The sequence below is a fragment of the Leucopleurus acutus genome (genome assembly GCF_964270905.1).
Source record: "Leucopleurus acutus genome assembly, chromosome: 10".
NCBI lineage: Eukaryota > Metazoa > Chordata > Mammalia > Artiodactyla > Delphinidae > Leucopleurus > Leucopleurus acutus.
In genome coordinates, this window is record NC_139153.1 from 787,748 (window position 1) to 802,565 (window position 14,818).

General features: G+C 57.0%; 1 protein-coding gene across 1 annotated transcript in view; it reads left to right on the forward strand.

Annotated features, from left to right (window-relative positions):
• The window catches only part of ALDH1L1 (aldehyde dehydrogenase 1 family member L1), a 46,780-nt gene that overhangs the window by 12,305 nt on the left and 19,657 nt on the right, over positions 1–14,818 (forward strand). The window contains exons 9-13 of the mRNA XM_082848652.1: positions 2,433–2,524; positions 8,374–8,521; positions 9,891–10,010; positions 11,043–11,170; positions 14,287–14,437. Of these exons, the coding sequence (XP_082704778.1) occupies positions 2,433–2,524; positions 8,374–8,521; positions 9,891–10,010; positions 11,043–11,170; positions 14,287–14,437 (639 nt within the window). The remainder of the gene's footprint in view (positions 1–2,432; positions 2,525–8,373; positions 8,522–9,890; positions 10,011–11,042; positions 11,171–14,286; positions 14,438–14,818) is intronic.

A 14,818-nucleotide genomic window follows, 5' to 3' on the forward strand; every position in this document is an offset into this window, starting at 1 on the left:
GCCCCGGGCACAGTGTTGGTCCTGTCCTGTCACGGGGCTTCCTGATGCCCCCTGCCCCTCCTTCCTGTGCCACTGGGACCTAGGATTCGGCTGCTGGGTCCAACTCCTCTGGGGACACACTGTCAACAGTGGGCAAATAGAATAGCTGAAGGACCCAGTTGTCCTGCCGTAGGGCATGTGCGCCGGAACCTTCCGGAAAGGCCTCCCGAGAGGGAGACCCCCACGTGGTCACCAGCACAGGTGTCACAGTCGGCCGCCCTGGACTCTGGGCCACCCCTCCCGTGTGCCGCTGGACACCACTGCCCTCTCGGAGGCCCGGTGTCCCCCCTACCTGGAGTCCAGGCATCGGCCACTTCCCAGAACCGCCCTCCTGCTCTCTGCTCCACCCCCCTCCCCCTGGAAGGCATGGTTTGGAGGGTGTTTAGCTGTGCTGCTCAGAGGGCGCTGGATGGATTTTCAGCTGTTCAGTCATTCAGTCGTGGGTTCGCTTATTTGAGATACGCGTCCAGACACTAGGGGTGTGATGGTCCGCAGTGTCTCTGCTGTCACGCGTGTCCCTTCTCACAGGAAAGAGAGCTGGCGAACGACCAGGCAAGGGATAAAATAATTTCCGACGGGAGATGTGCTCAGAGGGCAGTAACGGTGACGGGAACGAGGTGCCTGGAGGCCGGGGCTGCTGCAGAAGGGAGTTCGGGGAAGGCCACCTGGGTAGGGACGTGGTTTGCGCTGAGACCCAAGTGCAGAGAGACGGCAGGCACAGCAAATGCTGAGAGCCGGGGAGCCGCGGAGGGCCAGGCGGCGGCCGCGGGGCCACTGCGTGCTCGTGACCAGTGCAGACGCAGGACCCAGCAAGGGGGGACGGGGGAGCCTGCCGGTCCGGGGGGCACCGAGCACCTCCTCAGGTGGAGGCTGAACGTTCTGAATGTCTATTAAAAAAAAAAGCCTGTTCATTCAAAAAGTATTCTTGGAGCAATTGCTCTGGCCCTGGGCCTGAGCCTGCCCTGGGGTTACGGGGCCAGCTGGACAGCCTGCCTTTTGGAGCTGGTGGCCGAGTGGTACCGGGATGGCTGAGGCTGGTGGCAGAAGAGGTAACAGCTTAGTGGCACCTGTTAGGACCTCAGTACCGCTGGCCGTGAGCCCAACAGTCATGAGAAAAGCAGATGCTTCTAGAGTGTCCGGGTTACTCTAAACTGAGTTCCAGAGGTGCAGCAGAGGCCTCACGGGCTCTGAGGCAGCATGGGCTCCTGCACCCCGAGCTCTGCCAGCCTCATTCCAGGGATGCTCCCAGGGCTGCCCCCAGCCCCTTGCCCAGATGAGGAGACCGAGGCAGGGGAGGCTGCCTGCATCTGACGGCTTGTCAGGCGCCGAGCTGGGGTCTGGACGAGGCCATGCGGCCGCTCGGGTTCCACACACCCCTGGAGGGCCGGCGTGCAGCGCCCACACAGCGACAGTGACTGCTGGCCCCAGGCTGAGCGAGCGTTGCAGTCAGTGAAGGTTTGGGGGAAGAGGTGATTTAGCAGTTGACCTTGAAGGATGCCCGGGATTAAGTGTGAGCTGGGGGTTCAAGGAAGCCTGTCACCAGAGGGTGAGAGCCTGGGTGGAGGCCCGGGGAGAAGGGATGGCTCAGGACGGCTTCTGATGGTCTCTAGGAGGATGAGGGGTGGGAGCAAATCCAGGGCAGCCTCCTGAGAGAGGCCAGGCAGGGTCAGCCTAGGGGTCACCGGGGGCTGGTCCTGGTTGGGCCACAGCCTGGAGCCCGGCCTGAGTGTGGGCCTCCCAGCGCGTGCCCTGAAACGCCCAGCTGGGAGCTGCCCAGAGAGCAGTTGTCCCGTTGTGTCCCATCGTGACCCACAGGATGGCCCTCCTGTGCTGCCCACTCGGCTCTCACTGCCCTGTCCACGCTCGTCCACGAGGCCCGGGGCAGGAACCACTGCCCTCCACAGGCCCGGGACAGAGGGGCACAGAGGCAGCTAGCCTCTCTGTGAGGACGAGACCCAGGGCTCCCGAGCCCCCTCGGTGGCCCCGTTCACTCACAGAACCACCCCCCGCTTTGCTCTCCCTTCCACGTGGCAGCACCCCCACACAGTGTCAGGCGGGGACACCCACACTGGGCAACCCTCCAGGTGGGGCTGGCGGGGGCCAAGTCTCGGGAGGAGCTCCGGCACATCTGTCCTCCTGCCCCCCCCCGGACCAGTGTGGGGACCCCCGCGAAGCTGCGGTCAAGGTGAGGTGGGTGTGCGGACAGCAGCCTGGGCTCCTGCTTCCCCAGGGAGGCTATCACCCCAGTACCATGAGGCACCTGGCAGCGTCAGAGAGTGGAGTGGACGGGCCAGCCTGGCGCCGGGCAGTGCCCATGCACCCGGGGCTGTTCTCACCCCCGCCGCTCGCGCCCGGGCCCTGGGAGCCACGTGCTCACCACTCCTGCTTTCCAGGGTGCCTGGAAACGGATTCTCCCCAACGTCGTGGAGGTGGAAGACTCCACTGACTTCTTCAAGTCGGGGGCCGCGTCGCTGGACGTCGTCAGGTAAGGCCTGGAGTGGGGGTGGTGTCCCAGGTGTCTCTAGGTCATGAGTCACCCTAAAACGGAGTGGCAGGAAACCATGCGGGTCAGGGATCCAGAAAGGACTCACGTGTGCAGGCCTCGGGCCCACCAGGAGTGGACCAGCGGGAGCTGGGACAGCTGGGCAGGCATGTCCTCCCCCAGGCTGTGTCGTGGCCCCAGAGCAGCCACTCTGGGACCTGGACGTCTAGCTGGCGGCTCCTGGCTCTGCAGACGTGAGGCCAGCAAGCAGACAGGTGCGGACCACTGCCCTGACTGGTCTCAGTGGCCACAAGCCCACCCAGATTCAAGGGCAGGGGCGGGACTGAGACTCACCCCTCATGGGAGGAAGATCAAACAATGTGCGGCTCTTTTATTTTTTTATTTATTTTATTTACTTTTTTAAAGTAAATTTATTTATTTATTTTTGGCTGTGTTGGGTCTTTGTTGCTGCACGCAGGCTTTCTCTAGTTGCGGCGAGCAGGGGCTGCTCTTCGTTGCAGTGCACGGGCTTCTCATTGTCGTGGTTTCTCTTGTTGTGGAGCACGGGCTCTAGGCTTGCGGGCTTCAGTAGTTGTGGATAGCGAGCTCTAGAGTGCAGGCTCAGTATTTGTGGCTCACGGGCTTAGTTGCTCCGCGGCATGTGGGATCTTCCTGGACCAAGGCTCGAAACCATGTTGCCTGCATTGGCTGGCAGATTCTTAAGCAGTGCGCCACCAGGGAAGCCCTGCACGGCTCTTTTAAAACTGCCACAAGCCCAGCACCCCGGTGAAAGCCAGCATGTGTGGGGAGGGGCCAGGCAGGTAGGGCCTGGCACAGGTGGGCCCGCTGGGCTGGAGCGCGGGCAGTCAGGGGATCGTGACTGCGACTCTTTCTATTTCATTGGGCCCGTTGGGCTGGAGCGCGGGCGGTCAGGGATCGTGACTGCGACTCTATTTCATTGGGCCCGCTGGGCTGGAGCGCGGGCAGTCGGAGGGTCGTGACTGCGACTCTTTCTATTTCATTTTATTTTTTGAAACGGATAGTTGTTTACTTATTTTCTTTTTAAGTCTTTATTGAATTTGTTACAATATCGCTTCTGTTTTACATTTTGGTTTTCTGGCCGCGAGGCATGTGGGATCTTAGCTCCCCAGCCAGGGATCCAACCCACACCCCCTACATTTTAAGGCCAAGTCTTAACCACTGGACCGGCAGGGGAGTCCTGCAAGTCTTTTCAAATTTTAGGAATGACTTTACGTGCAGTGAGGTGCACGGATCTTGAGAGGACAGTGTGGTAGCTTTGATTTAACGTGTGTAACGCACACGTTATAGCACATGTATAATATATATATTATGTGATGTATGTCGTATCTCACAAGCTACACGTTGATGAAGACATGGGCCCCACCCAGCCTCACTCCAGGGGATCCCTCCTGCCCCTCCCCAGTCGGCGGCCCCCAGGGATGATCCGTCACCACAGATCAGGTCACCCAGTCTTCAACTTCATGTGAACTGTCTCTCTTGCCCTTTCACAGTGGTAATAAGTTCTAATTTGAATAAAGAGAAGGATAATTTTGCATCTGCATTCATCAGGGATATTAGCTTGTAGTTTTGTTTCTTCTGCTGTCACTGTCTGGCTCAGGTATCAGGGTAACACTGACCTCGTAAAGTGAGTTTGGGCGTGTTTCCTCCTCTTCCGTTTTTTTGGAAGAGTTTGAGAAGGATTGGTATTAATTCTTTTTAAATGTTGGGTGGCATTCACCAGGTTTTCCCTGGTGAGTCCCACCCAAAGTCCTGGGCTTTTCTTTGTTGGGAGGTTTTCGATCACCGGTTCAGTCTCCTTAGTTGTTATTGGTCTGTTCAGATTATCTGTTTCTTTATGATTCAGTGTTGGTAGGTTGTGTGTTTCTGGGAATGTATCCATTTCTTCTGGGTCATGCAATGTGTCGATGTGTAATTGTTCACAGGAGTCTCTTATGATGCTTTTTATCCATGTGGTATCCGTTGTGTCGTCTCCTCTTTCATCTAATTTTTTTGTTTTAGTCTTCTCTTTTTCCTTAGTCTACCTAAAGATTTGTCTCCTTTTCTTATCTTTTCAAAAAGCCGACTCTTAGTTTTGTTGATCTTTTCTATTGTTTTTTTCCCCCCCTGGTTTCTATTTTATTTATTCCCACTGTGATCTTTGCCATTTCCTTTCTTCTGTTACCTTTTGACTTAGTTTGTTCTTCTTGTTCTGATTCCTTGAGGTGTAAAATCCGGTTGTTTATTTGAGACTTTTTTTCTTAATACGGACATCGATCACCATACACTTCCCTTTAAGAACTCTTCCTCTGTGTCCTATAAGTTTTGGTATGTTGTGTTTCCTCGTTCATTTGTCTCAAGGTAGTTTTTGGTTTCCCGTGTGATTTCTTTGGCCCACTGGTTGTTCAGGTGTGTGTTGTTTAGTAGCCGCATTTTTTTGAATTTAGTTTTCCTCCAGTTTTTGATGTCTAGTTTCCACCATCGTGGATAGAAAAGATGCTTGGTATGATTTCAGTCTTCTTACATTTGTTAAGACTTGTTTCGTGACCTCACCTGTGACCTGTCCTTGAGAGGAATTGGTGCCGTGCTGCTGGGTGGAGTATCCTGTGTGTGTGTGAGGTCCGTCTCACCCACAGAGTTCAGTCCCCGTCTGCCTCTTGATCTTCTGCTTGGATATTCTGTGCGCTATTGAAAGTGAGGTGTTGAAATCTCATGGATCTTTGCGATGCTACTTCTCCCTTCAGTTATCTTAATATTTGTTTCGTACGTTTAGGTGGCCTGATGTCGGGTGCGCATATGCTTATAATTGTTATATCTTCCTGGTCAATTGACCCTTTAACCATTGTACAATGTCCTTTGTTTCTTGACAGTTTTTGATTTAAAATCTATCTTGTCTAATAAGAGTATGGCTACCCCAGCTCTCTTTTGATTATTATTTGCATGGAATACCGTTACGACCCTTTTACTTTCAGCCTTTTTGCATATTTGCATCTAAGTGAATCTCTGGTGGTGTATGGGTGGATGCTGTTTCTATCCAGTCTCATAACCTATGTTTTTAAGAGGAGAGTTCAATCCATTTCCATTTAACCAGATTACCGATAAAGGGTTTACTTCTGCTGGCTGGCTGTTTTCTGTATGTCTTTTATGCTTTTTGTTCCTCAGTGTCTCTATCACTGCCTTTTTCTGGTACTATACCACTTGGATTCCCTTTTTTTTTTTTTTTTTTTTTTGCTATTTCTTAATTACCTTGGCGATTACAGTTCACGTCTTTAACTTATAACAATGTAGTTCGAATAATACCAACTTAATTTCAATAAAATGTAGACACTCGTATCCTATATATTGTCACCTCACCCCTTTATATTGTTATTATCCTCGATTACATCTTTATACATTGAATACCCATTAATGTAGGTGTTAAATGTTTGTTTTATGTATTTGCCTATTACGTAATGTAGTAAAAGGGGAGAAGCTGCGAACCATACCAAAAGTACAGTAATACTGGCGTTCCTATTTACCTACGTAGTTCCCTTTGCTAGCGCTCTTTACTTTTCCTCATGGCTTTGAGTTACTGTTTAATGTCCTTTCACTTCAGCCTGAAAGACTCCCTTTAGGGCACGTTTACTAGCAATGAACTCCCTCAGCTTCTGTTTATCTGGAAATGTCTTAATTTCTCCTTCATTCTTGAAAGATAGTTTTGATGCATATGGAACTCTTGGTTGACACTTTTTTCTTTTCAGGACTTTAAATATGCCATCCCACTGCCTTCTGGCTTTCATGGGTTTTGGGGGGGGGGATCAGGTTTTAATTTTATTGAGGATCCTTTGTGTGTGATTAGCTTCTCTCTTGCTTTCCAAATTCCATCCTTGTCTTTGGGTCTCAGTGGGTTAACTGTCACGTGTCTTGGTGTGATTCTCTTTGAGTTTAGGTGTGATTCTCTTTGAGTCTATCCCGCTTGGAGTCCATTGAGCTTCTCGAACGTGTATATTCATGTGTTTCCTCAGATTTGGGAACTTCGGGGGCATTATTTCTTCAAATATTTTTTCTGTCCTGCTCTATCTCTTCTCTGGACCTGGTATGATGAGTGTGATCTGATGATGTTCCACTGGTCCCTGAGGCTCATTTTCATTTTCATTCGTATTCATTCCTCTTTCTTTCTACTCCTCATACTGGATAATTTCAGGTTCACGACCTTTTCTTCTGCTTGTTCAGATGTGCTCTTGAAGCCTCTAGTGAGTGTTTCATTTCAGTTATTGTATCTGTCAGCTTGAGAATCTGTTTGGCTTACTATTATAATTTGTCTCTTTCTTGATATTCTCATTTTTTTCATAATCATTTTCCTAGTTTCCTTTAAGTCATTGAACACAGTTAAGATGGTTGATTTAATGTCTTTGGTAATAATCCCTAGGGGTGGTCTCTTCCAAATTCTTTTTCCTGTAAATGGGCCTGTTTCCTTGTATGTTTTGCGACGTTTTGCTCCAACTGGACATTTTGCGTGTAGTGCTGTGTCGGTTCTGAGAATCTGATTCTCTCACTCCGGGGAGGTTGTTAAATCTTGCTTGTGGAGGGTTGGAGCCATCCATTTGTGACTTTTCCAAACTTTTCTTTGCGTGGTGTGTGTACCTTGTTATGTGTAATCACTGAAGTTTCTCCTGTTATCCCTGGGGTCGTACGCACTATGCAGAGCGTGTATGGGATTGGCCATCCTTTGGGCCAGCCCCTCAGCACTTGGAACCCACGACCCAGATGTGTGGAGGACGAGGTCCTCATTGCCCCCCAACCCCCGCCTCCAGGAGGCCACGGCAGGAGTCACCTGCTGCCACTGCTGCCTCCTGCCCTGGGGGTGGAAAGTCTGGAAGCTCCTGCCACACCCCAGCTCTTCACCACGTTCTCCCCTGGAAGCTGCGGGTGTCGCCGAGACTCGAGAATTCCGAAGCGTTTGGCTCAGACGATTCCCGCCTGTCCAATAGTTGTTGAGGTGGCGGGACGGATTTTTGGAGCTTTTTGCTCTGCCGTTTTGTGTCTAGAAAGGGGCTGTTATTCCTCTTCGGTAAATACCTAAAAGCCTTGGGAAGTATATGTTTAATTTTTAGGGAACTGCCAAAGTGCTTGCAACGTGGCTTCCAAAGTACCGTTTTCCAATCCCGCCAGCAGGGGGCGGGGTTCCGGTGCTCTGCAGCCTCACCACTGGTTGGTCTTAACCAGTGGTTTTAAGTTCAGATATGCTGGTAAGTACGGAGCCGAATCTCGTTGTGGTTGGTTCGCATTTCCTGTTGACGAGTGATGTGGAGCATCTTTTCATAGGCTTATTTGCCATCCATATTTCTGCCTTGGTAAAGCATCTGGTCAATCTTTTGCCTATTTTCACTTGGATTTTTTTCTTAGAATTGATTTTAAGAATTATTTACGTATTCTGAAGCCGAGTCTTTGATCAGGTATGTGATTTGGAAATATTTTCTCCCAATCTGTGGCTTGTGTTTTCATTCTTTTCACACTGTCTTTCAGTGATTATTATGAATCTTCTATTAATCATTACCACGTGGATTGTCTCATTTACTCATCAGGAAATAGTAGAGGAGCCATGATTGGTCCAATTTTACAGGCAAAGGAACTAGGCTCAGAGCAATTGGTCACTTGCCCAAGGTCACAAATTCATAAGTGCTGGAGCCAGAACTTGAAACCAGAGCCTCTGAATCCACGGACTGGGCTTCTAACCCTAACTGTAGACTGACACCCACGCCTCGGGGGCTGAGATGAGCCACCACCTCTGCCACTAGAACCGGGCAGGTCTGCCAGGCCTCCTCCAGGCCCTCGCTTTTCCATCTTCCCTCCAGACTGGTTGAGGAAGTGAAGGAGCTGTGTGACGGCCTGGAGTTAGAAAATGAAGACATCTACATGGCAACCACCTTCGGGGACTTCATACGGCTGTTAGTGAGAAGGATGCGAGGGGGCAACAAGGAGAGCAAGTGCGTCATCGACCACGTGAGTCCCGGGCCCCCCACGCGGGCCCGGCCTGGGCGTCATCGACCACGTGAGTCCCGGGCCCCCCACGCGGGCCCGGCCTGGGCGTCATCGACCACGTGAGTCCCGGGCCCCCCACGCGGGCCCGGCCTGGGCGTCATCGACCACGTGAGTCCCGGGCCCCCCACGCGGGCCCGGCCTGCACACCCCTCAGGCACCCATACCTGTGGGTCCACAGTGACACTTGGGGGAAGCCTGGATGTCCAGAAGCGTTAGTGACCCCAGCTTCCCTTGGTAATTCCAAATAGCCTAAAGATGCCAGGCGGTAGGACAAACTCAACAGAGGAAATTGTTGTCCAAGACTCAGTATAGGGGACAGGTTCGGTCCCAAGACAGGAGACAGGGTATTAAGGAGAGACTCTTACAGTGTTCTTCTCTCTCCACCCGCTTTCTCCTTTGGTGGGTTTCCTGGCGTGGCTTCCAGCCCTGCCGGCTCACCCTGGACCCCGGGTGCCTCTCACCCCTAGTCCTGGCTCCACCACCTCCCAGCAAGGGCAGCGGCTTCCTGCTGGTGTCAGCCTCTGGCTTGACTCGTGGCTTCTCAGCCCTTCTATCACCTGTGCAACCAGTCAGCTGTGTGAAATTCCGTTGGTTGAAACAGAAGAGAGAGAGAGAGAGAAAGGGATTGGGAATGTCCTCCCAATAAGGAAAACAAATGATCCTCTACATTCAACTTGTATATATGAAGCATGAGGAAGTAACTAACTGCAAATGTAATTTTTAAAGAAACTGTGGAAAAACCATCCCTGGGGTATCTCGGTAGACTACCAACTCCTATGGGAATTAGCTTTGTGATAGTTTGTCTGGCTGGTGCTTTGGAACAAGGGCTGATGAAGGAAGTATGGGTGACCAGGGTGGACACCAGGCTGGCCTTAGGGCTGTGGACAAATGACTGCGGAAGGAGGGGCGGCATCCCAGAGGCTCCGCGTTCATCGTGGGATTGCAGGCCCGAGGGGCAGTGAGCGGGGGCCGCATCATGTCTGGGGGCCGCACGTGCTGTCTGCCCACTGGCGCTTCCTGTGTGCGGAGGCCACGCAACCAGCCCAAGGTCAGTGGCAGAGCCGGGGCTCCAGCCAGGCAGTCTAGCTGCGGAGTCTGGCCCTCCATCTCTGCTTATCACTCAGCTGCCACCTCTGCCCACACGACCGCTCCCTGGGCAGCAGGGCTGGATCCGATAAGGAGACCGAGTAGCCCGGGCCCTTGCTTGTGTATTGGGGGGGGGGGGGCAAGGTGAGTGGTCCCTGTGTCTCTGGTGGGGTCGTGCCCATCAAGGATGCCCCTTCGCGAAGAATCCACACTTCAGCTCCGGCCTGTGGCCCTTCGTCCCCAGGTGGAAAAGACCGTGAACAAGCTGACCCTCCGAATGCCCCACCAGCTCTTCATCGGAGGCGCGTTTGTGGACGCCGAGGGCGCCAAGACCTATGAGACCATCAACCCGACAGACGGAAGTGTGAGTGCAGGCCCAGCACCCCCTTGCCCCACACAGGCCCCCGATGCCCCCTCTCCCATCTACTCCCCCTCCCCAGTCTGGGGGCCTCTGCTGGGGCGAGAAAACACTGCAGTCAGCCTCCAGCCCTTCCTACAGGAACAGGAACGGCGTAGAGGGAGATGCGGTGGGGAGGGTGATGGGGACGCGGGAGGACTCTGGAGGGTCTGCAGCACAGTTAAGCCCTCCCAAGGAGGAAACGGAGGCCATTCCCTCCCCTCCACACCTCAAGAATAACCCCAGCGTCGGGAGGGCCCGCCTCGCATCCCGGGTTTGTCAAGACGCCCTGGCTGTAGCTGTCCTGCTCAGTGCACACGTGTGGCGCTGTCACTTTCGTGCACGCTCACACACACCTTCCTACAGACACGCACCGCAGAAGACAGGGCCTCAGAATGGTCCTCTGAGGGGAGTTTAAGAAAGTGATGGGCAGGTTGTGTGGACCCAGACAGGTGCCCTCAGGCAGGAAAGTCAGGCGCTGCCACCACAACCTCGGGGCCAGTTTTGGGAAGCCCGGGCAGGAGGCTGTGTGGATGCCTGGCGCCGGGGCCGTGGGCAGGGAGGGCACAGCCTACCTGTGGTGGCCAGCAAGGAGGCGCTGGCCTCCGCCCTCCCACCCCATCCACATGGCGGGAGGTATGGGGGCCTGTGCTGTCGGGAGGTGGGCAGCCTCGGGACGTGGAATGCAGGGGCGTTGGGCCGGCTTATGTCACTTCGGGAGCAAACCTCCCGCCTGCGCCTCACGAAATTTATGGGTCTCTGCTCTCGGTTTGCAAACGCTGAGCTGACCCTCCGCCTTATGGCTGCAGCCCGAGTCTGTCACCCTGTTTCGGGTCAGTGGGAGAGTAGAGGGAAGGCCCTCGGGACGTAGGAGCACGGCCCTTTCTGCAGGCCCCATCTCCCCTCGTCGTGCAGACCCTGCCCATGCCCTCCGCCGACCTTCGCCTCCGCGGCCGCCCAGGTGGCCAGGCAGGGCTTCAGGGCTCCACTCCACCACAGGTCATCTGCCAGGTGTCCCTGGCCCAGGTCAGCGACGTGGACAAGGCCGTGGCTGCTGCGAAGGACGCCTTTGAGCACGGGCTGTGGGGGAAGATCAGCGCGCGGGACCGGGGCCGCCTCCTGTACAGGTGGGACCTCGCCCGCACCCACCTTCCTGTCCCGGGCCTTCCTCTCAGGCCGCGGCTGGCGCTCGCGTCCTCCCGTGAGGACGCGGTCCCGGAAGGGCAGTGTGACCACGGCCTGAGGCCCAGGGGAGGCTTCTCAGAGGAAGTAGCTTGAGAGGCAGGAGGGCCTGTCCCAGGCGGGGGCCTGGGGGAGGTGCCCGGGTGGAGGGAACAGTGTGGGCGGAGACGAGGCACCGCCACCGCCACCGCAGGCTAATAGCTGCTCCTGGGCCGGCCCAGAGGGCACTGCTTGCTTGCCGGGCGGGGCTCCCAGGAGCGGGGGGGGGGGGGGGGGGGGGGGGGGGGATGGGGCGGGGCTCCCAGGAGCCAAGGGGGGGCGGGGCTCCCAGGAGCCGGGGAGGGGGGTGGGTCTCCCAGGAGCCCGGGGTGGGGGAGGGGTGGGGCGGGGCTCCCAGGAGCTGGGGGGCGGGGCGGGGCGGGGCGGGCCGTCCTGGCCCTGCCGGGCCCCCGCAGCCAGAATCTCCTCTCTCACGTTCCCCTTCTGTTAAACCCTCGGCGCAGTCGGAAGTCCCCGGAAGGGTTGGGACGCTCCGGCTCATGACCCCGGGTGGGGTGAGGCGCGGAGGAGAGCTGCTGCCCGCCCTCCTCGAGCCAGGCGGTCCCACTGGGGAGGATCAGGTGCCCCAGGAGGCGGGGTGGTGTCTCCAGAAGGGGGCTGCTGGCGGGTGAACCGAGCCGTGTTGGGGAGCCTGCTGAGCCGGCCTCAGGAACCCGTTTTTCTCTCTGGGTCCTGCGGAGCCGGGCTGGGGCCAGGTCGCGCTGCGGTCCCCAGCTTGTCGCCGGGCGGGAAGGCCCCCGCCGTGGCCTTGCTGTCCGAAGGCCTTTTGTTTCTACTCCGGAGGCCAGAAATGCCGGGGCAGCCGCCACACAGGCAGCCAGAGAGAGGGGGCAGAGTGGTTTGCAAAACAGAATGGAGATGGTGGCTTTGGGGCGGGCAAGGGCGTGCCCAGCCTGCCGTATCTCAGGAGCCATCAGTTGTAGGAAGGCATTGGCTGGGGATCTGAGGCCCCAGAGATCGGGCAGAGCTGTGAACCCTGGCAGAGCAGGGACCCTGGTGGACTGCCCTGAGCCAGACCGCGTCCCTCCCCCGAGACCCTCTGCCGCCCTGTGGTGGCACATGTTGCAATAGCCCGCTGGCCACAAGGACCTTGGGGGAGGTGCCCCGAGCAGCTGCGTAGGCAGACGCCTCAGGGCTCTACAGCTCCTGGTGACCCAGTCTCCCAGTCCCCGCAGAGGGGCGAGACAGGATTTCCCTGGTCCATGGACGGAAGTGGGGCCCCCGTGGATGCATCACAGGAGCACCACGCAGTTACGGGAGAAGCTGGGCAGAAAGGGTCCAGGGGGAGAGTCAGAGAAAGTCACCAGACGCCCCCAGGAGCCGGGGAGCTGTGTACCCAGCTGCCGGAATGGACCCTGCAGAGCGGGTGGGCGTCCGTGGAAAGCTGCTGCCCTGTGCTCGCACACTTCCTTGGGTCCATGGCCCAGAGTCTGGTGGTGGCCCGGGCTGCCGTGGTCAGGGGCCGGGGAAGGGGGTCTGAGCCGCCTGGCACCTCAGCGTCTGCCCCTCCCGGTGCCCACCCCGCAGACCTTCAGGAGGCCAGCGTTGCCTGCCCGTTCTTCCCCGACCTGGTGCTGTGCAGGGACCAGGCTCTGGCAGGCAGAAGGCACCCTCACCCAAGCTGCCCCCCAGCCTCCCAAGCAGCTCAGGTGACAATTACTTAGGGACTCGTGACACAGTCACATCACACGCACATGGCATTTTGCACAGGTGTGGCGGATGGAGGGATTGGGGGTTGACCAAGGAAGAAGAAGTGGCCACGAGAGCCAGCAACACACCGCAGGCTTCATCGGGCGGCACCCCGCAGCGGGAGGTCCCCCGAGGCTGTAGTGGCGGAACAGGGGCACTCCCGGGGGGAGAGGGACCTGAGAGGGGCTCCCGTGTCCGGGCAAAGTTGCCCAGCAGCACGCACGCCAGGGTCTCTGCATCAGAGGACTGGGAAGGCCCGTGGCTGTAACTGCACAGCCTGTCTCACCAGTGGTGACAGCTGTCGGGTGAGGTTCCTGGGGGACGCATCCACTTGTCAATGGCTAAAAATGTGCACATTTGGGCCATTTTAAAATAGCTGGCTGTGTAAAAGTTGGCGCTGGCGGGCTTTTGAGCTAAGGTGTCTCAGGCTGCAAACACCTTAAAAGACAGGAGACATGACAACCTAGGGGCCGACACACACAGGCCACCTCATGCTGACTTTAATATGGATTTATGTCTTTGGCCTTCTGTCCTTGTAGCTGATGGAACCCTTGTCCTTGTAACGCCAACAACACGGTATCTCCACTGTTTGGTCTATAATTTTTCTCAAAATGTGACTTACCTTTGCTCTCGTACCCGGAGAGTGACCTGGTGCGTCCCTGTTTGTGCGGTGACGATGGGCCCTTCTGCTCAGTCCCCAGTCCCACTCGCCAGCCCCACGCTGTGTGCGGGCCGTGCACCCAGCAGGAGCGGGAGGTCAGGGAGGCCAGCTGTTTCTGTGCTCGCGGGAGAGGCAGGCAGTCTGGAACGCCTGTCCCGGCACATGTCTGTGCCGGCCGGAGAGTTTGAAGGGCGGCGGGAGCGGGAGGGTGCTGGCAGGACGCTGTGGGGTGTGATGGCGGGGGCACAGGGACCACTGAGGGCAGCTGGACGTGGGCTCAGCCTGGAGGAGGCTGTGCAGATGCTCCGTCCCTCATCCCCGGTACAGCCGCGTGGAGTGGTTGCTGCTCGACACCGGCATGCTGTCCCCGGACAAGGCGTCTTCTCGCAGAGGCAGGAGGTGTAATTAGGAAGCAGTGGATCCATTGATATCCCAGGAAGGAAGAGAGAGAGGAGAGGAGGGGGACGGGGCACCATGCTCACGCCCCTCCAGCCAAGGACACGCCGCCGTCCCATGTCACGGATGCGGACGCTGAGGCCGGCACCTGAGTGAGGCGGTGCTGGCAGGGCGCCCGGCTCCTGAGGAGGGGCCCCAAAAGGGCAGGCGAGGCCGTGCCAGGCCTGAGCCCCGCGCCCTGCCCGCCCCGCTCAGGCTGGCCGACCTCCTGGAGCAGCAGCAGGAGGAGCTGGCCACCATCGAGGCCCTGGACGCGGGGGCCGTCTACACGCTGGCGCTGAAGACCCACGTGGGCATGTCCATCCAGACCTTCCGCTACTTCGCTGGCTGGTGCGACAAGATCCAGGTGGGGCTCCCACGGGCGTCCGGGCCGGCAGGGCCCCCGAGGGCGGCACAGCACTCTGAAGGCCGCGCCACAACCCGCCACAGCTTTGTGGCCTTAAGAAAACGCCGGTTATCCGCTCCCGGTTCTGCAGGTGGGAAGCGGGTCGGGCGGGGCTGGGTTCTGTGCCAGGGTCTCAAGGGTCGCTGTCGGGATGTCACTGGGCTGGGCCTTGCTCGCGCTTCCGGGGAGGACCGGGTGTTGGCGGCGCCCAGGGGGCAGGGCTGCGGCCGGGGCTCCTGCAGTCGTCTCTCTGGTCCTCGCCCAGCCCTCCGCACCCCGCCCCTCTGACTCTCTGCTGCCACTAACCAGAGGCCTAGAGGAGAGCCACCTGCTCTCCCCGAG